Here is a 27776-nt window from a genome sequence, read left to right as displayed (position 1 = left end):
GGTTGTACTCCCCCCAGCCACGTGGGAAGTTCTACATATAAAAACTAAAATGCCTTCTAGCTCAAGGGTTTTCTCCGATACTAATGGCATTTACACAGATTCATTTTTCCCTCCAGAAGAAAGGTTTTTCGTGACTTGTGACTGAAGGGGTCAAAGGGTGGTTCAGGCAGCCAGCTCTCTCACAAGCCTTTTTTGTTGTTTTTTTGCAACCAACCAGAGCTTTCAGTTGGAAAAAATATGTCGCTTGGTGTTATAAATAAAATTTAAGATTCTTGGTAACCTGTGCTTACCTCTTAGAGGCTTGCTCTACACTGAAGCCGGGGTGCTGTCATGTTTGATGAACAGTGAATGAACGCTCTGTGGGGATGTGCTGTCTCCACACACAGCCAGCTCCGCCAAGCCCCCCTTAGGGATGCTTACATTCAGTGGGTCAAGGAGTTCAGGGTGTTGGCAAGCTGGCCTGTTGGTTCTCACTCTGGCCCTAAGTAGCTATGTGATTTAAGGAATTGTGTGTTATTTCTTTCTTTATACAACGGTGGGAAAGAGGGGACATGGGATACTGTAAGAAAGAGGCCTTTTACGTCTTAGAGAATTCATTCCCATAGGAACAACTGAGAGGGTTGTTCTCAAAAATCCAAATAGGGAAAATTGATAAAGTTATAGTGATGTGGTCAATACATGGAGCAAAGTTTTTTGTTTGTTTTTTAAGTAAACTCTACCCCTAACCTGGGGCTCAGACTCCCACACAGAGATCAAGAGTCACGTGCTCCATGGACTGAGCCAGCCAGGTGCCCCCATGAAATGAAGATTAGTTCCACGGGGACTAGAAGGAAATTCACTGAGGGTTTGTAAATGTAAATTTTAACGTAATGCAATGCTACCAAATATTTTGATAATGCTTTCTCCTTTTAAATTTCTGAACTGAGAGATTTCATTATACTGACTGCTTTGAACACCTGTCTTGTTCAATACAATTATTTAAAGATAAGACAGTTTCTCCTACTTTTGGTTCAGGTGTCAAATCAATTATACAGGAAATGGTTTTGTGGCGAGCCTTCTTGTAAAAAACAGATTTCAATTTCAAGGAAAATGATAGACCAAAATTAACCTAAGTGCAGATTCTTTTTTTAACCTCAAAACTTAAAAAAAAAAAAAAATCTCAAATCTAAACGGGTTATTTTTGCCATTACATATACTTAACTTCAATAAACTAAAAATTGAACTCCAACAACCATAATTAAACCACATTTTATTGCAAATGAAAAATATACAGAAACATTAAAATTTGTAAACTTTCTAAAATGACCAGTATGTATAAACATTGGAAAAATAGAAAATTTCATGACTCTAGAGTTTATTCAAAATATTTGAGAATATTTCATATATATTCATACAAATTACTTTTCCACAAAGTTTTGTTAGAATGTGAAGATTGCATTTAGTTCAGTTTTATGGGCTTTCAGAAAAAATATTTTTGTTGGATCACTTTGGTGTTGAGATAGTTATAATGATGGAATTCATTTTCACTTGGTTTCTTTAAAACAAGCTAATGTGATACAACTTAAGAAAGATGAAGGATGTCTGAAATTGGCAACTTATGGTCCTTAACTGTCTAGTAATAAGACTATAAGAATCCAAATGTTGATTCAAAGAGAACTAAATTCTGTTAAATGCCTCATACATCAGGCCTAACGTGGGTGCTTTCCGGGTATTTCATTCTGCACTCTTTAAACAAAGGCGTTAATTTCGTGCTGCTAAATCTGAAGAGTTTCATGAACATTCTCTGCAATCTGAACTAAAAATAACGTTCTTAGCCATTGACCTAAGAGTAAAATTATATAAAAAAATAAGATGAAACTATTATATTTACAGAATTTGGGAAAACTTTCAATCTGGCTGTGTGAACACAGCTTTGTAATCCCTAATGACCCATGTGCAGATATTCACATAATAAATCTTACGATACCTAGGTGAGATAAAGATATATATTAAGATATATACATATATGAAACTCCCAGTAAAGACTAACGTAGTTAGGCTGAATACAGGGATCCAGCATTTTATTCCTTCTTAGACAGTAGCTTCCCATTTGGGAAAAATTATTGTTAGTGTTAGATTTACAGTAACATTTTGGTTTTTCAATGCATAGACCCACCAGGGATTTTTAGAATTTTAAAAATATTTTATTGTTTCTGCAACCTATTTCAACTTGTTAAATCTTTCTCAGCCTTTCTCCTGGGCATGTATGTCAACACCAGTTCATTTTCCAATCCAGGGTACACATGAGTTCTTGTGTTCCATGAACCTTTAGCTGGGCACAGTACACCAAAGGCAAAGCTCTGTAACAGGTGACATTTAAGAAATACCTGACACTGAATTTCACTAGCGTGGAGAACCACCACGGCCTTAGGCTGGATGCCCTTAATTTCCTTACTAAGGAAGTATCCTGGAGAAACCAGTAGAATTTTTCAATAGGGAAAAAAAGAACTTTCAAAGAATTTCTACCATTTTTAAACACTACCTTTTCAGAAAATACTTTTCCTACAAACTTGTGTTCATAGCTTATATATCTGATATACAATTAAACAGCAATCAACAGAGTAAACGCGTACTTGACCTGAGGTATCAACCCATGTATCTTCCATGGATTATCAATTGTCAAAAATAAGAATGCACTGGGGTGCACTCAACACTGACCTGTGCTGAAGACACTGTTGATAGCCCTTTCCAGCTTCATGGTCACCTCAGGACATCCCTGGGAACATCGGTCAGAGCTCAACAGAACTGGAAAATGCCTATGTCAGTTGAACAGAATTCTCGATTAGAGAATTTATTATTATTACCCAGGATGGGCTTGAGCTAGATTACAAACAAACAAATAAAACTAATAAAATCTGATGTTGGAACAGAAAAATCGAATCAACCCGAAGTGGTTTTTTTGTTTTGTTTTTGTCTTAATGTCGTAACTTTTTGGTTAGGATTTTTGTTTTGACAGAAATAAGTTTAGTCTGGAATTAGGTAATTTCTTTCTCATGAAATCAGTGAGTGATCTGTCCATAAACATGAAAGCCAAACCACCAAAAATGTTATTCCTGCTGTGCACTTGGAGACAGGAAAATTGTACAGAAGTCTTAATATGCAAAAGGTATTTTTCTGTAGTAGTCCCTGAGGTCTTAATATTTTGTTTTCTGGGAAGTTCACTCCCCTTCCTATTCTCCCAAAACCTTCTCAATAAAAATGTATGGAAAATATGGTCAGGATGAAATTCAACAGAAAAAGACAATCTACCACTTATAGTGGTAGGATATGTATATTGTTAAAAAGGTTAGTGACTAACTATAATTTCCTTAATAATGGTGAAAGTGCCAAATTTCAAGAGAACAATTATGATAACTCATTCAGGGTTTTGCAAAGATTTTTTTCTAATTGTTTCCAAACAGTCTGTGGAAAACTTACCCTTTGGGGATTAGACATTTGAGAAAATTGAGGTGTACCATATAATTCTAAAGTAATGTACCAGTTACTTTTACAAAATCTCTCTGTCAACAGGAAAAATGACCTTTGGGATAACAGAGAAAGGGACAAAGTGAATATAAGAAACCCTAAAGCTGAAATCACTTGGACTTCTACAGAAATTCAATTTTGTCTTACATTGTTCAGGTTTGAGTTAAAAGAAGCCTTGAATGTAATCATTTGCATTTTTTGTGTGTGTGAAAAGAAAAAAATACTGTGTTTCATTTAAAAATTTCTCTTCCTCTTCATTCTCCAATTTTGAATTGGTAATAAATTTTTCTGATATGGCAATGAATTACAATTCATAAGCCCTTCACGGGCTGTGTGTCTGGTGCATTCTAGCCCACCAAGGAGCAAATTTCCAAGGTAGGCCTATTTTTTTCTTTAACACTCACTCTTTAGCTATCTAGTTTAGAAAGAAGGAAGTTATAGAAGTGGGGGGGGAGCATCAGTACCTTCTCTTCTCAGTTTTAATAATTTGAAACTATGACTCATCAGAGAATGATGATTGATACTCTGCTTATCAGCACATAGTTAAGTTTATCTATGAATTACTAAGAATAGCAGCCAAAGAAATGAAGAGCCACCTGGCAGAAACAAATCTATTGTGACCAGAAGAGATTACTCAGAGATTCATATAACTCTAACTTCTTTTGTGCTTAGAGAATATTTCAAGTTTGTAGAAATGAAAAACAGTAGAAGTCTTCTGGAAGAGGATCCACACCTTGATTTTGAAATTTGATGGCCAAAAGGAAGGCTTTGTTTTGGGGGGGGGGGGGCTCACATCTAGATTGTTAGTTAGAACTTTAAAAATGTCAGCTTTCCTAATAGTTCTTCAAAAAATCAAGCATTTATCCTCTCCAAATGTCTTATGTGGTTAAAGTTCAGGGTTTCTAGAGACTTTGATCCTCAGGCTTGCTAAACAAGGTAATGTCATCATTGAATCCTGGGGTTGAACATTCTGTGTTCTCTAGTAAGACATACTTGTCTTCACCACCATTCAGAGACAGGACTTCTTTCTGAGTAGTGGAAGTCAGGTCACTCCAGGTAATGTCCGTGTGCTTAAAAGCATGTAGAAGGAAGATGCCATTGATGATGGTGAAGAACCCGCTCAAGGTCCCGATGATATCTCCAGCTTTCATGCCGTACCATTCTTGGAATAAGATGGCGGAGCAAGTTACAACCATGGATGTGAAGAACACATAATAAATGGGAGTCACAAGAGATGTATTAAAGGTGTCCAGTGCCTTGTTGAGATAGTTAATCTGTGTCGTCACCGAGAGCACAAGTACAGCCAGCAAAACAAAGACCAGGGGATGCTTGTAAACTGGCTTCCATTCCAACAGTTCCTTAATGGCAATTCCCAGGCCCTTGACAGAAGAAACTGAAAATGCTCCAATCAATGAACAGATTGAAATGTAGACCAATATATTGGTCTGTCCCTTCTTGGGAGCCACAATCAAAATCAGCACCAACGAGATCACAGTTATGACTACAGCAAAGGAAATAAATCCTGTTTGGAAGAGAAAAGAATTCAACTTCAGAAAATGCTAATAGGATCATATCTTTTGGAAAATCTTGTTAGTCATGAGTTAGGAGTGTAAGTGTTTCAGAAAGGGAAGTGAAATTAAATTAAAACAACAAAAACAAAACAACATTTTTCTGCATGGCTCTCGCCATTTTACAATGGACCTTCACAAATGATCATTTGAATTTCACAGATAACACTATGAGGTACGGCAGGTATCATCTGATTGACTTTTTATTTTCAGAGGGGGAAAGTGGCCAAAGTTGGAGTTGGCGTATATGCTTTTTGCCCCTCCTATCCCCATCTCCTTTCAGTGTGTCGAGAGCAAGCATGGATGGACCAGTACGTTGTGTCACCTTTACCGAAGACTTGTAATACAATCAAAACTTACTGTATCATACAACCCACAACGAGGCTTGAAGGGAGCCTTTTACAGTATTACAAACTCATCTATGAGGAGAGAAAGTGGAACAGAATCTGAGTGTTTCTTTTGGTTGAATCACAGACCTGGGTCTCTCAATTTCATTTCCATTTCATGCAAAGAAGTGACTTCCTCTTCTTGTGGGGCATGGATAACCATCACAGTTGACCCCAATATACTTAATATACAGCCTATTTTCCCATGAATGTTCAAGTGCTCATTTAAAAAGTAGGAAGACAATATTGCACTGTTGGGAGAAGAAAAAAAAAATCACTCTCATTCAATTAACACTGGATTCCATAGCAGCTGACAAGTCACCTACCACTCTATCCCAGTTGCCAATCAACTGATCTGAATATGCTACGGGATGCTGAAAACCCTGATTAGTTTTAAGACTCAGAAATGGTCAGTCAAGGGGCGCCTGGGTGGCTCAGTCGTTAAGCGTCTGCCTTCGGCTCAGGGCGTGATCCCGGAGTCCTGGGATCGAGCCCCACATCAGGCTCCTCCGCTGGGAGCCTGCTTCTTCCTCTCCCGCTCCCCCTGCTTGTGTTCCCTCTCTCGCTGGCTGTGTCTCTCTCTGTCAAATAAATAAATAAATAAAATCTTTTAAAAAAATGGTCCGTCAAATCTGTTTCCTTTTTAGCAAAAGGGTTTTAACAGACATTCTGAACCAGTGTCATCTTCCCAAGAGAGGTAGATCCCACTCAATTAATTTTCAGTTTCCCCATCTTCTCCCACAAAGCCAAAGAAAATGGAAGATCTTTTACATCTTACTGGCATAATTCATTGAGACTATGTGTGCTCATGAAAGCTTCAAAAAAAGATACATGTCTAAAGAAGGACCGCTCTGCTCGGGGCTGGTATTTAGCTAGTGCGCACAGTACAACCATATGGGTTGTCAAAATACTGGAAGTGTTTTCTTACCAGCTGCTACCGCCCTGATACTTTCACTTACTCAGCAGTCCCCACTCTTGGGTTGCCATGGCCTTAGGAAGTTCTGTGGGCGCCGCCATGGACACAGACTATGCCACCCTGCGGCTCCACCAAACAGGTCTGCCGTGGCTCCCGCACACCCACCTCCTTCCCTTGATGCCCTGGCACTCCCACGGGGGTATGATCTGGACAGAGGTGCACCTGAGACTGTGGTCCATTACCTGGCGCCTTCTTAGAGCCATCCTCATGCGGCCACGTGTGAGGACTTGTGAGCCTCAGCCAAAATACTGCTACTACTAAGAGTTACGGTTCCATGCATAGACAGGGTTCTAGAGCTCTATGTGTACTGACTCATTTACTTCTCAAACAGTCCTACAAAGAAGGTGAAAAGAAGTGGGTTGGCCTAGTCATAGGCTTTCTACTAGAGGTGGATAATGGAGAGAAAAGGAATAGAAAAATTACAATAAATAAAAGAGTTGCTTAGCTGTAAGAGTTCATGCGCCCACTGAACACGTTCATTTGGGATCATGATAATGACCACTCAGAAAAATGAGATCTGTGTTCTATGAACATGAAAATTATTCCTGTTTCAAAAGGTCTCCAAACATAACTATCTGGCAAACAATGGAAGACTTTAAATGAGAGTTGAAATTTAACCCAAACACTGTGCTTTTAAAAGTCCTCTGACCACTATGGTCATTGACCACCATGACAACAGAGAGGATTGAATGGGCAATGTGTTCAGGTGAGAGAGAGAGAGAGAGAAATCTGCGAAACGTCTTTGAATAAACGTAAACATAACACATGATTACTTTATATTAGCAGGAAACCAGGCCCACTCTCAGAGGTTTTCTAAATAACAACACAATTTATTCCCTGCTTCTACTGCTCTTTCTTGTGTCTTCTCAAATGAGCTGTATGAGAATTTGTTTTAAGATATGCTTAGCAATGTATTTCTTGTGGTTTATACTCATCACGGCACTGACATCTCTATGGAAGCCAAGCTCAGGGACGCCTGGGTGGCTCAGTCGGTTAAGCGTTTGCCTTCAGCTCAGGTCATGACCCCAGGGTCCTGGGATCCAGTCCCGCATTGGGCTCCTTGCTCCGCGGGGAAACTGCTTCTCCCTCTGCCTGCTGCTCCCCCTGCTTGTGCTCTCTTTCTCTCTCTGACAAATAAATAAATAAAATCTTAAAAAAAAAAAAAAAGGAAGCCAAGTTCATTTCTCACGTACCTTATGAGAACACTCAGAGCACCCAGCGGGGTGACCAAGGTGGCAGGTGCAAAAGCATAAGCTGCAAAATTGGCCCCTTCTCCGGCTCCCACTGGAAAACAAGCCACGGTAGTCATATGAGAGATGGACTTACTTGTCAGAAGAGAAAACGCAATGATACATGCAAAGTGATGGACTTCTATCCCGAAGATCCTGACAGATCCAGCTCAAAGGAACAGTTTAACTTTTTCTAACGGAGGGTGGGAGAGGACTGCTATTAAGGGATGCAGAGAAACTGTGATTACCTGGTGATATAAACTCAATGCGAAAAGTGGTGACAGATGAATACACATTTTAAGTAACTTCCAATAGAGATTTTAGTTCTGTCACTAACAAAACCATATTTGGTCACTTCGATAAAATCTAATTAGAGGTAGTTTGGGCCTAAGCAAAGAATAATTCTACGTGCTCAAGAATGCCTACTGTTAGCGCATTAACAAAAAAACCATGCGGCAAATTAGAATGCTCTGCAGAGACCTACTGACCGGCGGGGACAGCCAGAACTGCCTACCACGGGCCCAGGGGGCCAGGCGCCTCTGATTGTCGATGATCCCAAAGCACCTTAACGGTATCTTAGAAGCTCAAGGAGACCCAGAGGGCAGCTTTAAAATCATAAAGATGTGCTCCTGCAATCTTTCTCTTATCTGAAGAACTCCAGACGTCTGTGAGATGATTTCTAGAGTGAGGGAAACTCCCTCTCAGGACAAGACTCTTGTCTTGGGGCCAAATTATTCTTGTGGGTCACAACTGAACATTTGCCCACAAATGTAGTATTTCATGAGGGCAACCTACGCCAAGAAAACACTTAGACTGTAGAGAGAGTCTCTGGAACAGATAAAAGACACCAGAATACTTTTTCTTTTCCCCTCTGTGGTTGCTATGCTCCTGGCCTCCCCCTCTCCTGCAGCCAAATCTGCAGGAGTACTCAGGTTTGGGGAAATATAACACATATAGAAACTTCCAGAACAGAACAATTGGGAGACTGCTTTTCTAAGAAGAGCTATGGCAGTTTTCTTCAAATATGAAACTTTCTTGAATACTTGATAGTATTTATATTTTAGCTCTATTGACAGCTTTCCAGGAAAATATTAATTTCATGATTGAAGTGCTGTATGTTTGTCACTAGATAAAATCTAGCCACATAACATTCTCGTTATATTTTCATCCTATCGTGTGGGTAGAGGGTGAGGAGACACAAGGAGAGAGAGAAAAGGAGAAAAAGTCATCCAAAATATCTATCTGGAATCTTCTCTATTCAGTCCCTGTCAACTTTTATTCCAATTAAGTAAGAAAACAGAAAACACCTTAACAACGGAAAGGGCTATACAAGTTTAAATTTAAATAATTTTTATTTATCATCTTTTGAGATGCTAATATTAAAGAAAAGTTATCCAATTCTTTTGCATAAGAGGACCACACAAGTCCTGAAGTGTGTCACTTGGTACGGGAAAATAAATGGAGTCTGAGGCTTCTTGATACAGAGGGTGATGGTGGTGAGAAACGAGAGGCTCCCACCTTCGGAAGTTTTAGGTTTGGGATTTAAGACTATTCAGAGGAGTTAGGGGAGGAGATAGAAATCTTCAAAAGTGCCCATGAGCGAGAACACTGCCTTCTCTGCACACCGTATGAGCCTCTATAAAGTGCTTTCCCATCCAACAGTCTCAGGTAGTCCTCGGGGCAAGTCTGGGAGAAGGGGAGGGCCAACAAGCTTCATCTTCTCTCCATTTGTTCAGTGCTAAGCAGCCAGAAGGGACTTTAATCTACCCATGTTTTGGTTCTGACCAGGAAAATGCACCCATTCCTTAGAAAACATGCAGCTAGAACCGTCACTGATTTGAATTAGGAGCAGGGAAATGTGGGAAGAAGGCATTTTCCTCCATTGTTCTGGGGAATAAAATATAATCGAAGGAGAAGCTTGTGATAAAATATAATATTTCAAATGTTAACTTTTCCCCCTTGCATTCCAAGATAGTATTGAGAACATGGAGGTGCAGGGAGAGAAGAGGAATAATTAATTCTAAAAATATACGACATATTTTATATATAAGACAATATATTATACCCACACGAAAATTTCTAGACTTGAATGCCATCCTTCACCAAGAAGATAAAAGTAATCAATGTTAAACAATTCCGTGTAATTTATTTATCATTTTACAAGCAAACACTATTCTCAGCAGTAAGCACTTACTTGAGAGTAATCCTGCCCACCAGAGCCATTCCTTGAGGTAAGAATGTCCACCTTGTCCTAGGAACATAATAAAAATTAAAATTAGGTTCTAAAGTGGAGGAAGAAGGTTTGAAGAACTGACTGCTAGGAGAAGTAATGCAATATGGTTGGAAAAGGCAAGACTGAAGTGGAGCCTGCTTTCAGGTAAACAGGCTTGAGCAATGGAATGCAGAAAAGGCCCATCAGGAGACCCACCTCAAGATGGCCACAGGCCCTCACTGACCATTGGGCTACTTACAACTACACACAGTCGGCTGAAAAAGGGAGAATTCCATACGTCCCCATACCTCTTTATCTTCCCATTTAGAAACAGCCCCCACCTCATGGCAGACAGCCTCTCCCCTGCGGCCCTGCCCACCACACCCTCTGGTCTATTCACTCAACTTCTGTCTCCTTTGTTCTGCCTCAGGTGAATTCTTTCACCTCCCACACCAGTGGCTTCCACCCTATCGTCGCCCCACATTTGGGGGCCCCCACCCGATCGAGAGACACACCACTGAGACCCCACATTAAGGCCAACTCAGTATAGCTAGTCTTCAGCTTATTTACTTGGTCATTCCTAAGGATCTCGAACTGCTTTCGATGACATCACTTTTCATTTCTATAGAAAGTAAGTTTTTCATTTGCAAGAATTTTACTTCATCATTAGACTTACTGTATTTATGCCCGCCAGAGGTGTGGGCACAGAATATTGTAAGCCCTCAATTCTTTGTTTCAGCTACAGTTAAAATTAAAGACAGAAACCCATAAATTGTAAATTATATTGCTACCTAATGAGGACCTTAAAGGGAAGAAGATGGTTGACAGAGCTTTCGAGATTTTGGATAGTCAGTCAGAGAATAACAAGCTTAAGCCAGCTGGACTCTTCCTCATTCTCTACTTTAGCGTTATGAAATTGAGTTTCTTTCCAGTCTACTGAAAACGATAGAAAGCTTTCCTCAATATTCCAAGGGTTATCTTTTCTTTACTGTAATCTGTGACCTAAAGTCATTGTTATGTTTGCTATAGAAAATGGAATTTTCTCACCAATTTTAATATACTTAATCCTATGGATTTGACCTCTCTGATGTTGTTATAATTAAACTAAACAGGATGTAGTAGCTGTGAAGATTATCTTGCAAAGTAGTTTATTTATTTAGGATTTTCTTCTTACAAAATGTGCAAATGATTAAATTGGAATATTACAATATAATTTCATAATCTGTCTTTAAAAAACTTAATTATCATAAATACTTTCTCATGTCCTTAATTACTGGTTGAATATTATTTCAAAATCTGACATATCATTATTTACTTAACCTGTGTGCAGCTACACACACACACACACTGAGTTTCTACTTTTGTTCTCATTATATAAAACCCTTAAATAAATACTCTGGTATGTAACTATAGGTGGTATACTTGTTCACCTCTTAAGATAAATTTCCAGAAGTGGAATTACTAGGTTTTAAGACATTGACATTTTTTAAACTTTACCAAATTGCTCTTAGGAAAGTCTGTACCCGTTTATACTGCCTCCAGCAATGTTTGGGAGGGCTATTTTTTTTCCAGAGTCCCTTACCAACACAGGGCTTTTTAAAGAAAAAACGAAACCTTGTTAAAATGACAGGCAACAGGGGAACCTGGGTGACTCAGCTGGCTAAGCATCCAAGCGTCTGACTCTTGATTTCGGCTGGGGTCATGATCTCAGGGTCATGATCGGCTCTGTGCTGGGCGTTGACGCCTGCTTCAGATTCCCTCTTTCTCTCTCCCTCTGTCCCTGACCTCCCCTCCCCTAACCAAAAAAAAAAAAAAAGAAAAATGGTAAACAACCCAGGAGCTCCTTTTTATATGATGGTATCTCTTTTGATACTAGTGAAATAACATTTACTTATATATGTTTTTGGACACTTGCATTTCTTATTTTGTGAGTTTCTTGTTTATGTATTTGCCTATTGTATCTTAGGGTACTAATCTTTTTCTTATCAACTGTGGATCTTAATATCCTTTGTCTGTCATATATTTTGGAAACACTAAACTAAAACTAAAAGCAAATGACATATGAGCCTGGGACTGGCGGGGGGCGTTTCCATGTAGGATTTTTTTAAAAAAAAATCAATCCAGATAGTCTCTTCCTTTATACAGGATAGATTCTTCCTTTATCTGCATGCTTAGAAAGACCTTCTTTTAGGTTTCTTGAGAAAAATAATTTCATTTTAAATTCCTGAATGGTATGAAGTAGAACTCATATTTTTTCCTCTAATTTTTGCCAATTGTCTTAACACTTTTGATTGAATAATCCATCCTTTCTCCAGTGGATTGAAAAGCCACTTTTATTTATTTATTTAATTATTTTTAAAAAGATCTTATTTATTTGACACAGAGAGAGAGAGAGTGAGTGAGCGCAAGCAGGGGGAGAGGTAGAGGGAGAGGGAGAAGTAGGCTCCCCGCTGAGCAGGAAGCCTGATGTGAGGCTCCATCCCAAGACTCTAAGATCATGACCGAAGCAGACGGTTAACCCATTGAGCCACCCAGGCGCCTCCATGTCCCTACTTCTTAAGCCACATTTTAAGAAATCATCTCTTAACTAATCTTGGATGTTGTCTGCCTTGATGCACAGAAAGCTTTTTAAAAATAGACACTGTAAGGACTTTTGTTTGCATGGTCATGCACTGATGGTTAGATGTTCCCATCTAATATCAAATATCTAATATGGCCACAGTAGCCTTGATAACCAAAGTCTTTTTTACCCATCTTTAGGGACCTACACTGAAACAACCATAACCAACAGATGGCAAGCTGCTGTGTATGTGAGTAAACACTGTTTTGTTTCACACCTGAGTGCTGTACAGCTATTCTGGATTGTATATTGTGTTCGTGTATTTAGGCTTTGATTCATAGTAACTTCTCATATTATAGAATTGATTTGCACTGAACACAAACTGTAAATAAAAAGGTCTGAAAGAGCAAAAAAAAAAAAATACAGGAGAGCAGACCTCATGTTACATAGTCTGATGACAAAAAAAAAGAAGGAAAAGGGACATAAGAAAACTGTGGGAGGTAATACATATGTTTATTATCTTGATTATAGTGATGGTATCACAGGTATTTTCATATGTCCAAACTCATCAAATTGTATACATTAAATACGTGAAGTGTTTGTATATTGACTACATCAAAATGGCAAAAAAAAAAAAAAAGCAAAAAAGAATGCATAGAAGTTCATGGTTAATGGGGGGTAGTTAAGCTGAGTTACTCAGCGTGTGAAACGTCACTATAAACAGCAGCCTAATTCTATTGCTGTCCATTTATTGATTTAACAAATATTTATTGGGTCTTAAACACTATCCTAGGGAAGGTTCCTGCTCTTCTCCATCTGCTATCAATCAGCGAGTAAATAAGCAATACATTTACAATGACAGATTATTTTAGGTACAATGAAGGAAACCCTTAGCGCAATAAGAGAGAGTAAAGGGGGGGTTGGTGAGGGACACCTCCCCAGACAGGAAAACCAGCGAAGGTGCTGATACTTGAGCTGAAGTCTGACGGATGAGTCAGCCAAATGAAGGGAGTCCCAGGGGAAGGGAAAAGACCTGGAGGTGGCAAAGAACTTGGTCTATTCTGGGAAGCAGAGAAAAGTCGGTGACAGGCAGGGTATCAGAAGATACAGCTGGAGAGGTTGCAAGGGCCATTTTACGCAGGAGGTAAGAGACTGTGGAAAGGTGTTTGGGTTTAATTCTGAGTGCAAAGAGAAGCCACTGATTGTTCTAAGCAGGGAAGTAGCGTCTGACCTTGAATACTGAAATTGCACACAAAAGCTATGAAAGAAGGACTCAAGTCACACTCTCAACCTCTGGGAACAAGAACTTTAGTTTCACCCCAAAGGAGACACAGCTGGCTCAATCCTAAAAACTGCGTGGGAGATTTGCTAAGAACAGAGAATAGGGGTTAAGATAGAGACAATAAAATATTATTACTATAGCACTAAGGTCTTACAACAGGGTCATTTCTGCAGTTGCTGCAGAAACCTGAATTGGCTAGTTGCATCCGTTTCTTACCAGCTCTGGTAACGCCCTTCTTGGCCAGTTGCAAGAGGCCCTTCTTTTTCAGTATGAAGCTGGAGCCAATGAAAATACTTGAACCGATTGCCAGCAGCAGGCCCACATACAGACTGTATTTGTTTTCGACTTTTGCAGAAGTGCTCAAGTTGCTTCTGCTGGAATTCAGGTCCCTGTAGAGGACAGAAGAAGCCAGCGGCTGTGACACGTTTGTGATCTCACACCAGGCCTGGGAGGAGTTGGGGCAGAGCAGAGACAGCACGTAGCCTGGAAAAAAGCACAGAAGGAAATGTCAACAAACACAAAAGGGAGATACATTAATATTTACTCCTTTTTTCTCCGAGAAAGAGAAACCCGAGTGGACGGTCCTGAGACTGATTTTTTACTACATGGAGGAACGTTCCCAGCCAGTGGTTCACATGCCTGTGGACAAGTTCAGTTTGGCTCCCACAGGTTCTTAAAATGTCTTTAAAAGGGTTTAGTTGTTATCATTTACAAAAGAGAGCTGTCACCTGAAAGTCTGACTTCCTCATGTAAATTGGAGAATCTGGCAATACTTGCTCGGCTCTTCGTTCCAGCAGAACGGCACCTGCCAGAGCAGCAAGGGTAGCGTGTGGCGTTGCCACAGCTCAGCCATTCCTCACGCCCCCCAGACCCACCGCCCTCCTCCACCCGGTCAGCGTGGCTCCTGGAAAGCAGGGTTCGCGATACCTGAGTGTAGGGACAGGCGTCACGATCCACTGTCTGCATCTTATAGGAAATTTAGCTAACCTGCTTGGTGGGGTGATGGTGCATCTTTGAAAATGTGTTCAAAGTGGGTTTAGTTTTCTGTACCACTTTCCCTATAAGAATGATTTTTCAGGTCTACTCATCTACCTTCTCCTAAATAAAATCTAGTAAAAAAATGAGTTAAACATCAGTATGCTTTTCTTAGAATAGGACTCAAATAAACACGTAAATCTACTGAACCAGACCCATTATTTTCAGTGTCTTAGAATTTTAAAGCTAAACACTAAAACACAAAGTGAACCCACTGTAGACAATATAAGGAACTTTTAAATCTGTTCTCCACTTGAAAAGCTACCTGCCAGCAAGGTGATAGTGTGACAAGATTTTCTGACCCTCTTCTCAACTTTTTTTTCCTTTTTTTTTAAACTTTATTTTATCAAAATGCAATTAACATATAGTGTATTATTAGTTTCAGAGTAGAGTTCGGTGATTCATCAGTTGCATATCACACCCAGTGCTCATTACATCACATGCCCTCCTTAATGTCCATTGCCCAGTTACCCCATCCCCTCCCCCACCTCCCCTCTAGCAACCCTCAGTTTGTTTCCTAGAATTAAGAGTCTCTTATGGTTTGTCTCCCTCTCTGGTTTTGTCTTGTTTTATTTTTTTTCTCTCGTCCCCTGTGATTCTCTGTTTTATTTCTTAAATGCCACATAAGAGTGAAATCATATAATTGTCTTTCTCTGTTTGACTTATTTCACTTAGCATAGTACCCTCTAGTTCCATCCCCATTGTTGCAAATGGTGAGATTTCATTTTTTTTTGGATGGCTGAGTGATATTCCATTGTATATATACCACAGCTTCTTTATCCATTCGTCTGTCGATGGACATCTGGGCTCTTCCCATAGTTTAGCTATTGAGGACATTGCTAGTATAAACACTGGGGTGCAGGTGCCCCTTCAGATCACTGTGTTTGTATCCTTTGGATAAATACCCAGTAGTGCTATTTCTGGGTCATAAGGTAGCTCTATTTTCAACTTTTTGAGGAACCTCCATACTGTTTTCCAGAGTGGCTGCACCAACTTGCATTCCCACCAACAGTGTAGGAGGGTTCCCCTTTCTCCACATTCTTGCCAACATTTGTTGTTTCCTGACTTGTTGGTTTTATCCATTCTGACTGGTGTGAGGTGGTATCTCATTGTGGTTTTGATTTGTATTTCCCTGATGCCGAGTAATGTGGAGCATTTTTTCATGTGTCTGTTTGCCATTTGTATGTCTTCTTTGGAGAAATGTCTGTTCATGTCTTCTGCCCATTTCTTGATTGGATTATTTGTTTTTTGGGTGTTGAGTTTGATAAGTTCTTTATAGACCTTGGGTACTAGCCCTTTATCTGATAAGACATTTGCAAACATCTTCGCCCATTCTGTCGGTTGTCTTTTGGTTTTATCAACTGTTTCCTTTGCTGTGCAAAAGCTTTTTATCTTGATCAAGTCCCGATAGTAATTTCCTTTTATTTTTATTTTATTTTATTTTTTAAAGATTTATTTATTTATTTTACAGAGAGAGAGAGAACAGGAGGAGCAGAGGCAGAGGGAGAGAGAATCTCAAGCAGACTCTGTGCTAAGCATGGAGCCTGACACGGGGCTCAATCTCACCACCCTGAGATCATGACCTGAGCTGAAACCAATTGTTGGATGCTTAACTGACTGTGCCACCCAGGTGCCCCATTATTTCATTTTAATTGAAGTATAGTTAACATACAGTGTTACATTAGTTTCATTTTTTTCAGTTTCATTTTTTCTTTAAAAAAGCATATTTTCCCATTCTGAATTACTCTAAACAAAAAAGACAAAGAAAAACAAATAATCTACAATTTTAGAATTCAGTGAAAAAATTAGTTTTACACCCCCCAAAATCTTAGAAGGCATCTGAACAAAAGACAGTTTGACCAAATGATGTCTTAGGGACAAAATGTTGGTAACTGGATATGCCTCCCTGGCATAACATTATGCAGTTATCTGAACTTACCACGTACAAAGTTAAGAAACAACATTAAAGTGCAGGTCCCTAAAAAGGTAAAATAATGGCATTCAAGCTTTTCATGATTATTATTTCACTTATTTCTATAAGTTGAAAATGAATCAACTTTGTTTCAAAGATACAGAATAGATTCTAAGTCAAAACTTCTAAGTATTCCAAGGAGAATTATTAGGACTTTAGGGATATTCTGTAACACTGAGGAATTTTCAGGCAGGTTGTTTTAAGAAGAATTGCCTATCTTCAAATAAGCCAGCCGTTGGCAAACAGTGTTCCAGTCACTGTTCATCTCATTGAAAACCCAAGAATGGAAAGTGATTTTTATAGTAAGAATTTCCATTACATGAATTCCTGGGAAAACATGTGACTGGACTTTCCAGTGAATTGCATGGCTGCACTGGTGTTACTTACTATGTAATTAACATAACCATTCCAAAACTTCATCTCTGAAAACAGTGTAGGCAGGGCTCATTCCAGTGAAACAATATTCTTTCTAAGCTGTTGACATAGCAATGTTTCCAACATCTTAGGGGGTGTGGGGGCAGAGGGTGATAAGGGAAAGCAAATAATCTTTGTTGCATTTTGTAAGTTCTTATTGTGAGTAGTAGCTATTAATGCTGCAAGTTTTATGGCAGGAAAAATAATAAAAATCTTGTCTCGTTTCTGACCTTAGAACTTAAATTGTTTTACATTGGGTGCCTATTGGGGAGAGAGCCTACAGCAGATGTGACTGAAGGAGGGACTGGAGGAGTGAAGTGTGGGGTAGGGGGTGTGGAGTGGGGGGCAGGGGACAGATGGGTGAAGTAGAATGTGTGGGCAGGGAGTCTGGAGTATTTCAGAGGAATCAGAGATATCTCAATTGGCTTCTTAAGATTCTAGTAAGCAATGTAATTATCCAGGGAGTTTAAACTTTATTCAACATACAGAAAATCTATTACATTCATTATGTTTTATTTTCATAGATACTATGACAGCTCTCTAAAGTGACTGTCCCAGTTTGTACTCCTGCCAGCAGGGAGCACATATTACTTTTTTTTTTTTTTTTAAGATTTATTTATTTATTTATTTGACAGAGATAGAGACAGCCAGCGAGAGAGGGAACACAAGCAGGGGGAGTGGGAGAGGAAGAAGCAGGCTCATAGCAGAGGAGCCTGATGTGGGGCTTGATCCCACAACGCTGGGATCACGCCCTGAGCCGAAGGCAGATGCTTAACCGCTGTGCCACCCAGGCGCCCCAGCGCATATTACTTCTTTGGTATTATTCTTATTAATTTTTCTAAATATTGAGTAATTAATATTTAGAAAATATGTGTCAGTTATAAAGAAGAACTCAATACACACCAATGTGTCAACCACCTAATTTAAGACATAAAACATTACCTCTCAGAAGTGACAATATCCTGACTTCCTGCATAAGATCGCTTTTCTTTAAAAAAAAAAAAAAGATTTCCCTTATATGACTATATCTTTAAAGAGCAAAGTGTTAAGTTTTGCTTCTTCTGCACCTTATAAAATGTAAATCACACAGTACGTATTCTTTGGGGACTTGCTTGTTTTTGAGATTTATCAGTGTTGATGCGCGTGGCTGTAGGACTTGTTTTTGCCCACTGTTCTACAGAGTTCCGCTGTGTGACTACCTCACAATTAGTTTTCCTGTTTTACAGCTGGTGGACATTTGAGTCGTGTACAATGTTTATACTCTCACAAACAGTACTGCTAAACTTCTTAGTGATGTTGAAATATATGTAATTCATGATATTTGACAATTTTTGACCCCATAAACATAACAGTTTCGTAGGGGTGAACTTAATACGCATCTTCCACGTACAAGTGTGAAAGTTCACTTACACACAAACTAAAAATTTCGAAGTAAAGTTAAGTTTTCTATGGATTTTGTGCCTCTCCTCACCTTGAGCTCTGTTACTATCTCTAATCATGGACAAGTTGAATTTTTACACGTGATTTCAGTTTCCTCATCTCTAAAATAGGGGAGTTTGACTCAGCGATTCTGAAGATGTCTTCTGTAATTCTGTGATTTGATCATACACAATCTTTGTTCCCAGAGTAATTTACTTACAATCCCAGTGGCTCATAAATGTTGTTGATACACCAGCTTTAAACTCACGGGCACTTGTAATCGAAAGACGTTTTAAAGAAACTGATGCCAAGATATTAAGTTACTTGCCAAAGCCATGTAATTGTCAGTATTACAGCCAAGTAGCAACCCAATTCCCAGGCCAGTATTCTTTTTCTTTCAGAAGAGTGAAAACATAAAGTACAAAGAAAGCCAGCTAAAAATTATTATTAATGTTATACAAAGATGCAATGCTTCAAATAATCTTTTCAAGTACAATTTGCCTATAGATAGAGAATAATACTTTAAATTATTCAGGTAATTACATACAGTAGGAAAGCTGGTTCCTAAGATGTCAATGATTACATAAAACTGCTTTTTCAATCACTACAAGATATTTCCAGTTTGAGGAAATCATTATGTCACCATCTATTTTATGTGTTAGTTTGGCTTATTATTCAGCAAATAGTTACTCCCTTACCCCTCCTGAAGTGGGCAGAATATTCTTCCTCTGCTGTCAGGCTAGAAGTGAGTTGGTGGCCAATGGGACAGCAGCAGAGGGGACATGAGGACAGGCTTCCAATGCATTTACGTAGTTCGGTTTACTCTCTTGCACCTCGGTATTGGTTAGGAATAGAGCTTCCCTCAGCAGCTGCTGCCCCTTCAGCCTGAGCCCCAAATGAAAAGATCCAAGCTCATCCCACATGAAGGAGCCAAACCCAGGTGGCCATGTAGCCTGAGGCAGAGACACCCAGGAGAACCCAGGCTAGATCAACCAACCATCAGCCAACCTACAGACACATAGGCAAGAATATAGGACTGTTGTTTTCAGCCATTGCATTTTGGGCTGTATGTTACATAGCAATAGCTGACTGATATACTTGCCTATTCCTATTAGCATACAAAGAAATATGAATGAATTTCTTTATGTCCCCTGAAAAGTAGTCTCCAAATATCAGCCAGTGTGAATTAGATTATGTCACTCCCCTGCTTAATTTCCCTCCCCCCCCCATGAGTTTTCATTGCAGTTATAACAAAATCTAAACTCCTAATCCTGAACTCTTTAAAAGCTTTACACGCTCGGAAGCCTGCTCACCTCTGACATCACGTTGCATCTCCTTCTCTCTCCCTCATTCTCTGAAATAACACTAGCCGTCTTTTCACTCACTGATTCAATAATTATTGAGTATCTACTGTCTGGCTGGCATTTTCTAGAAGCTGGGGATACAATCGTAAATAAAGTAGAATTCCTGCTCTCATGTGTATTCTAATGAGGGGCAACAAAATAAACAAGTGAACTAATAACTATATAATATGTTGAGTACGATGGAAAGCAGGAAGAGTAGCATAAAGGATTTTTTTTAATTAAGTGGACAAACCTCTCAGCTATGTGTAAATGCAAAAACCCTGAGGCAGGACTGTGCTTGAGGCTGACTGGGGTGGTAGAAGGGAGATGGCCTGAGATGACGTCAAGATATAGCAGGGGGCAAGATCAGGTGAAATGAGTCTTTAGATGAGTAGGTCCAGTCTTGTCATTTCTCCCTCTAAAATTCCACAATGGCTTCCCTTCTTTTTTAGGAAAAATCTAAAATTCCCACCACAGTCTACAAGAGCCTATAGAATCCTGCCTCCAGTTCTCCCTAACCACATTCCCTACAATTGCTTTTTGTTTGTTTTTGTCCTGTTGTTTTCATAGGCTAAATTCCTTCTCACCTCAAAGCTTTGTTACTTGTCACTTAGCCTTGGTAGTTGCAGCAGAGCTAACTCCTCATTGAGTCTCACTTTCAAATGTCACTTCCTGGGCCACCTGGGTAGCTTAGTTGGTTAAGCATCCGACTGTTGATTTCAGCTCAGGTCATGATCACAGGGTTATGAGATCGAGCCCCCCATCCGGTTCTGAGCTAAGCATGGAGTCCACTTGAGATTCTCTCTTTCCCTCTCCCTTCTGCCCCTCCCCGCTCTCACTCCCTCTCTCTCTCTCTAAAATAAGTAAATAAATCTTTAAAATGTTACTTCCTCAGAAAGGCCTTCTCTGCCCTCGCACTCTAAAGGAACTTCTCTGGGGCGCCTGGGTGGCTCAGTCAGTTAAGCAGCTACCTTCAGCTCAGGTCATGATCCCGGGGTCCTGGGATTCAGCCCCGCATGGGGCTCCCTGCTCAGCGGGTAGCCTGCTTCTCCCTCTCCCTCTGCCAATCCCCTTGCTCATGCTCTCTTGCCCTCACTCTCTCAAATAAATGAATAAAGTCTTAAAAAAAAAAAGGAACTTCTTAGTCGCTTTCCATCATAACACTGTATCATCATTATTTAATGCTGCTGATGAAACAAACTTCTTCTCACAGCTTCATTATGACTTTATAACAACATTGTACATCCATATATCTATTTCTTTTATTCACTCAACAAAATAGTTGTTGAAAACCTACCATGCAAGGCACTATGTTAGGTATTCATTTATTCAACCCTTTGCAAATTCTTATTGGGCAATTCCTGAGTACCAGGCCCTGTTCTAAGTACGGGTGAGACAGTGACCAACAAGAGAGGTGAACAGGTCTTTGTTCTCATGGAGCTGACAATTTTAGTGAGAGAACTATCAAACAGGAACAAGGGGAGCAGAATAGAAATGAGAAATAATTTAGAGAAAATTTGGCACATAATGACAACTGATTGTGAGCAAGTATGGAAATCAAGTCACAGTAATATATCTACATATAAACTCCTTAAGTCTGGGTAAGAAGACCATTATTTCAATTAACCAAAGTAAAATTGAGAAGACACTACTGATTTAAAAAAAAAATTAAGGGGTGCCTCAGTCGGTTAAGCGTCCAACTCTTGCTTTTGGCTCAGGTCAGGATTTCAGGGTCCTGGTATCGAGCCCTGCATCAAGCTCCACACTCAACGGGGAGTCTGTTTGAGGATTTTCTCGCTCCCTCTCCCTTTGCTCCTCCCCCCACTCATTTGTGTGCATGCTCTCTCTTTCTTTCTCAAACAAATAAATAAATCTTTAAAAAAAAAACAAAAATGGTGTGCCTGGGTGGCTCAGTCGGTAAGCATCTGCCTTCAGCTCAGGTCATGATCTCTGGATCCCAGGATTGAGACCCACGTCAGGCTTCCTGCTCAGTAGGGAGTCTTCTTCTCTCTCTCTCTTTCCCTTTGCCCCTCCCTACCCTCATCCTCTCTCTCTGTCTCTCAAATAAATAAAATCTTAAAAATTAAACAAATCTTACCACTATCAGCATGTTTAGAAGCCAAGTACTCTAGGACTGCTGACCATCAGACTTCCTACATAAACTGCTGCTCTTTTCACCACACTTTACAACCTGTACATCACTAAAGTTACTAAATGTTAAAGGTAAAATAGATAAGAACTTATGAAACTCAACACCCCCAAAACAAATAATCCAATTAAAAAACAGGCAGAAGACAGGAATAGACATTTCTTCAAAGAAGACATACAGATCATCAACAGACACATGAAAAGATGTTCATTATCACTTACCATCAGGGAAATGCAAATCAAAACTACAAGGAGATAATACACCTGTCAGAATGGCTAAAATCAACAACAGGTATTGGCCAGGATGTGGAGAAAGGGGAACCCTCTTGCACTGTTGGTAGGAAGGCAAACTGGTGCAGCCACTCTGGAAAACAGTATGGAGGTTCCTCAAAATATTAAAAATAGAACTATCCATGGGGCGCCTGGGTGGCACAGCGGTTAAGCGTCTGCCTTCGGCTCAGGGCGTGATCCCGGCGTTATGGGATCGAGCCCCACATCAGGCTCCTCTGCTGGGAGCCTGCTTCTTCCTCTCCCACTCCCCCTGCTTGTGTTCCCTCTCTCGCTGGTTGTCGCTATCTGTGTTAAATAAATAAATAAAATCTTTAAAAAAAAAAAAAAAAAGAACTATCCTACAATCCAGAATATAAAAACACCCCTATGTTTATAGCAGCATTATTTACAATAGCCAAATTATGGAAGCAACCCAAGTGTCCATCAGTTGATGAATGGATAAAGAAGATGTGGCATATACATATGTATACAATGGGTATTATTCAGCCGTAAAAAAGAATAATATCTCGCCATTTGCAATGACATGGATGGAGCTAGAGAGTATAATGTTAAGCGAAATAAGTCAGTCACAGAAAGACAAATACTATATGATTTTATTCATATGTAAAATTTAAGAAACAAAACAAACAAGCAAGGGAGGAAAAAAACAGGAAGAGAGATAAATCAAGAAACAGACTCTTGGGTCACCTGGGTGGCTTAGTCGGTTAAGCATCTGCCTTCGGCTCAGGTCATGTTCTTGGGGTCCTGGCATTGAGACCCCTGTGTGGGGCTTCTCACTCATCAGGGAATCTGCTTCTCCCTCTCCCTCTGCTCCTCCCCCCAGCTCATGCATGCTCTCTCTCTCTCAAATAAATAAAAAAATCTTAAAAAAAAAAGAAAGAAAGAAATAGATTCTTAACTATAGAGAACTGATGGTTGGGGGGGCATGGGTGACATAGGGGACGGGGATTAAGGAGCACTGGGTGGTGTATGGAAGTGCTGAATCACTATATTGTACACCTGAAACTAAAATTACATTGTATGTTAACTAACTGGAATTAAAATAAAAACTTAAAAAAATAAAAACAATTATGTATTAAATATTAGACTCAACTATTTTTAGCATATTGTTTTCTGAATAACCTTTAGTGGAGAATCTTAACTACCTTTGAGTACTTTTGAATTTCAGCACTTAGGACATCTATGGATGGTTGGAAAAACAACTTGCAAAAATCTGGAGGAAATTTTTTTTTTAGTGCAATAGAAAAGCAGCTATATATTACACAAAAAAATGAAGTTTTTCCTGATAATGGAAGTTGTGTTCACTTGGTGGAATTTTGAGAAATGTTTTTTTTTTAAAGATTTTATTTATTTATGTGACAGAGAGACAGCCAGAGAGAGAGGGAACACAGCAGGCGAGTGAGAGAGGAAGAAGCAGGCTCCCAGCAGAGGAGCCTGATGTGGGACTCGATCCCGGAACGCCGGGATCACGCCCTGAGCCGAAGGCAGACGCTTTAACGACTGCGCTACCCAGGCGCCCGAATTTTGAGAAATGTTTTGACATAGATGTCTTTAAGAGTAAAATCTCAGAGTCGTTAAAATGAATACCACTGCATCCAAGAGAACCAGAGAGTGGGGATGGGCACCTACAGAGAAACAAAGGCCCAAATAATTTTGTGCCTGGTTTGATCACTAATTATGAAACATTATTCAATTCTTTGGGCCTTGGTTTCTATATCTGTAAAAAGGAGATAATGACTACCTAATAAAACACAGAATTTAATTACGTGTCAAGATAAACATACATTTTTATGCAAACCCGTTTTGAAAATTTAAGATTATATACATGAATATGGGACATACCCTCATCAGTACAAGAGAGATACAGCTGGTTCTCAAAGAATGCAGTTCCTTAATTTCTTCCTCTCAAAATCATGCCAGGCTGAATCAGCCCTAAAACCCATCTATGTCATTCTTTGCTCTGCTAGCTGGCTGCACCCTGGAAAAGTGGTCCACATGGTCAAAGAAAGCTTTGAAAACCATTGGATCCCTCTCCATCTCCAGCTTATTCTCCCTACTGCCAAACCAGGTCAGAATTCTCAAGCAGATGCATTGGGATATATGGTTTGAACTCTTTACAGCCTAGTCTTTCTGTCCTGTTTCCTCATAACCCCATAGAGTTCCTGGCCACATAATCTTCATGCAGGTGGGTGTATTTCTTACACCGTATTTTCATGGTGTCATATTTTCAAATTAATAAGCCTCTATTGGCTGTTGGACTCAAACTGAGATGTGTGGAATATGTGATATAGTCTGAAAAACCTAAATGAAAAAACACCCTTCACAGTGTTATATATATATATTTATAATTTTTTTTTTAAAGAAAATTTTGGATTAGGGGTGCCTGGGTGGCTCAGTTGGTTAAGCATCTGTCTTTGGCCCAGGTCATGATCCCAGGGTCCTGGGATGGAGCCTGTATCCACCTTCCTGCTCAGTGGGGAATCTGCTTCTCCCTTTCCCTCTGCCTCTCCCCCCACTCATGCTCTCTCTCTCTCTCAAATAAATAAATAAATGAAATCTTTTTTAAAACAAAGAAAGAAAAGTTTGGATTAGAAGTCTTTTGACACATCTATGGTTTTAAGAGTAAAAAACAAAGTATGGCGTTAACTTTTTCTTTATGGAAGTCCAGCTGGAATGCTCTATCCTTAGATCTCATGATGAACTCTTTGTCATCTGGATCTCAGCTCGAATAGAACTTTCTCTAAGGGACCTTCCCTGAGTACCCAATCTAAACATCCTCGACTCTCTCAATACATTATCCATGACACCTACCACTCTTGTAATGTCCTTTTTTATTCATGTGTTTGTTGCATGTTATCTGCCTCCTACACAGTGAGCTGCATGGGAAGCTTACTAGAGTCTAGGACTAGACTGTCTTACAAACCCGTCTATAGCAGCACCCATGTCAGTGCCTGGCACATAGATTCTTGTTATTTGAATGAATGAATGAATGAATGAATGGATGGAAAATTGAGCCTTTACTCCATGTCAGGCTCTGAACCTGTGCTTCATATGTAATCTGACAACTGTAAACTGTACAAATTATTCCCAATTTATAGCTGAAGACTCAAGGAGGTTAAGTCATAGCTGAGAAGACTGGTGCCAAAGCCTAATCTCTTCCCACTATTGATAAGGATTCTGATTTCTCTTGTCTTTCCCACACAATTAATTATAATTAATCACAGGTATTAAGCATTGAGTTTGAATACATCTTGTTGGAACTAAATGCATGAGTAAAGCAGGAAAAACATCTAAGTTCAAACAAGCAAGGGTAATTCACAAACCCTCCTTACAGATCTTGGGTAAACAAGGGTGGATATACTATTAATAGTCTGACTTACTGGTTTAGGAATTATTTAGACAAAGGTCATGCAGTCTATCTAGGAAATAATTCCAGATCCAGCGGCTTTAGTAGCCACTTCCAAAACTTCAGCTTTTGAGTAGTTTGTGAGTTTTTCAGGCATTTTCTCTTTCTTTGTGTCCCTTCTCTCTCTTGCTGGCAATAGTTTTGGCTAGTTCACTGATACCCTCTCCAACTCCCTCCAGCCCCCCCCCCCTTTTCTTTAGTTTAAACTCTCTGCATCAAAGAATAATTTGGAGGAGCCAAGTGGAGAGGAAACCCAGGAAGTTGTTAGCAACTTTGGAAAGGCATTCTTGCCACGCCCTTCACTCCTCCCACCTTCATGTCCTTACCGGGTAAATTAGAAATCAGCCCTCGCCTCGACGCGGGGAAAACTGTCATTTCAGTTGAGACACACCCTTCCTGTCAGCCGGTGCGCTCCCAGGTATTCCCGTCCCTACTTTTTTTTTTTTAATTTTTTAATTTTAATTTTATTTTTTTAATAATATATTTTATTATGTTAGTCACCATACAGTACATCCCTGGTTTTTTATGTAAAGTTCGATGATTCATTAGTTGCGTATAACACCCAGTGCACCATGCAATACGTGCCCTCCTTACTACCCATCACCAGCTTACTCCATTCCCCCACCCTCCTCCCCTCTGAAGCCCTCAGTTTGTTTATCAGAGTCCATAGTCTCTCATGCTTCATTCCCCCTTCTGATTACTCCCCCTTTCTTTATCCCTTTCTTCTCCTACGGATCTAACTAGTTCTTATGTTCCATAGATGAGAGAAACCATATGATAATTGTCTTTCTCTGCCCGTCCCTACTTCTATCCTGGCTCACACGCACGTTCTGTACCGTGACTTCGGAAAGTGGGCCAGTGTTGTAAACACCTGGCAAAGAGCAAGTGGCCTGACCCAGCGATTTTTCAGGATTCCGTGGGGGTCCGAAACCCCAGCCCAGCAGGCAGTTAACAAACCTACCAACGACTGAGCCCAGTTCCCGGATCTCCTCTTCTGTTGGGCTCTGGCCTTAAGTAGCCAAGAAGTGACTGCACAGCGAGTCAGACGCGAGGCTAGCAGGGTTGCAAAAGTTTTCATCTCGAAGACAGATGTGGACGACCCAGGCGGGTCCAGAGCCCTCCTCCGAGGCCGAGGGCGCCTGACCTCCCCCACAGGGTCTGACCCTCTGGAGCCAACGCAGGGCGCAACACAGACTCCCGCCCAGTCCCGGGGCACGCCCTCTGCCCACCAGGTGACTTCGACCGCCGACTCTGGAAGCGAGTCTGAGTCAGAGGAAGCGTCTTTCTGGGACGAGACTTGGGAATATTCCCCCAGCACCCCGATTTTCCCCGTCCCGACACCCAGCACGCTGTAATTTACATGGGTCTGTCTCCTGGACCAGAGAGGGAGCCACGTATGTCTATCTTGTTCTACTCAGGCTTTCCCAGAGTCTGGCATATTGTACGCACCAATAAATATCTATTGACTGGCTCAAAGACTGAATGAGTAAACGCGCGAATGAATGCGTTACGAGTCGGTGTATTCATTTCTTTTCTCCTCAAGTACCCGGGACCGCCCACCCGGTCTCGTCACCACCCTAGATGCCAGGTCCCTGGGCTGGGGAGAGACACTCACCTTCCTGGCAGGGCTCTCCAGGCGGTAGCCTCACCTGTCCCCCCATGGTCCCCAGTCGGGGCTTCTCGGAACAAGCTGTCGCTCCTCTTCCACCCCGGCCTCTCCTCCTTCCCAAGGAATCGCGACGGGGCGGAGCTGTAGTGTATGGGACTGGTGAGCGCTCACTCCACCCCCGGGCAGCTTCAGCCAATGGGATGGATGGACCTCCGCGCGAGCCACGCCCCCGGGGTCTTGGCTGGGAACTAGTGCCCGGTGTTTGGACCGCGGCTGCAAATCCTGGTCCCTCCTGGGACAGGCGGGAGCGGCAGCGGCCTCTCTGGTGTGCGGCTGGAGCCGCGCAGGGGACACTTCTCAGGGTCCCTCAGAGCGTGGAGGCCGCCGAGCCAACTCTCTGGCATTTTAGTGGAGTAAAGTCT

General features: G+C 40.6%; 1 protein-coding gene across 1 annotated transcript; it reads right to left on the bottom strand.

Annotated features, from left to right (window-relative positions):
- Window positions 1-1233: 1233 nt before the first annotated feature.
- On the bottom strand, window positions 1234-27477 carry NIPAL1 (NIPA like domain containing 1). The gene is made up of 6 exons (XM_026508844.4): window positions 27361-27477; window positions 13934-14200; window positions 9858-9914; window positions 7628-7718; window positions 5549-5709; window positions 1234-5026 (listed from the first exon to the last, which is right to left on the bottom strand). Exons 1-6 carry the CDS (start codon window positions 27404-27406, stop codon window positions 4407-4409), a joined length of 1242 nt encoding a protein of 413 aa, XP_026364629.3. The 5' UTR covers window positions 27407-27477; the 3' UTR covers window positions 1234-4406.
- Window positions 27478-27776: the final 299 nt, after the last annotated feature.

Source organism: Ursus arctos, unplaced genomic scaffold, assembly GCF_023065955.2.
Source record: "Ursus arctos isolate Adak ecotype North America unplaced genomic scaffold, UrsArc2.0 scaffold_9, whole genome shotgun sequence".
NCBI classification, from domain to species: domain Eukaryota; kingdom Metazoa; phylum Chordata; class Mammalia; order Carnivora; family Ursidae; genus Ursus; species Ursus arctos.
This window is presented reverse-complemented; position numbering and strand designations above follow the sequence as displayed.

What these genes read in the sequence shown, in the direction of transcription:
- NIPAL1 (XM_026508844.4), bottom strand. Translation starts at nt 27,406, where the DNA reads ATGGGGGGACAGGTGAGGCTACCGCCTGGAGAGCCCTGCCAGGAAG. An exon ending in TGGAGAGCCCTGCCAGGAAG is followed by an intron (nt 14,201 to 27,360) that starts GTGAGTGTCTCT and finishes GCTTTTTTCCAG; the next exon opens with GCTACGTGCTGTCTCTGCTC. An exon ending in GCTCTGAGTGTTCTCATAAG is followed by an intron (nt 5,710 to 7,627) that starts GTACGTGAGAAA and finishes TTCTCCCAACAG; the next exon opens with TGCAATATTGTCTTCCTACT.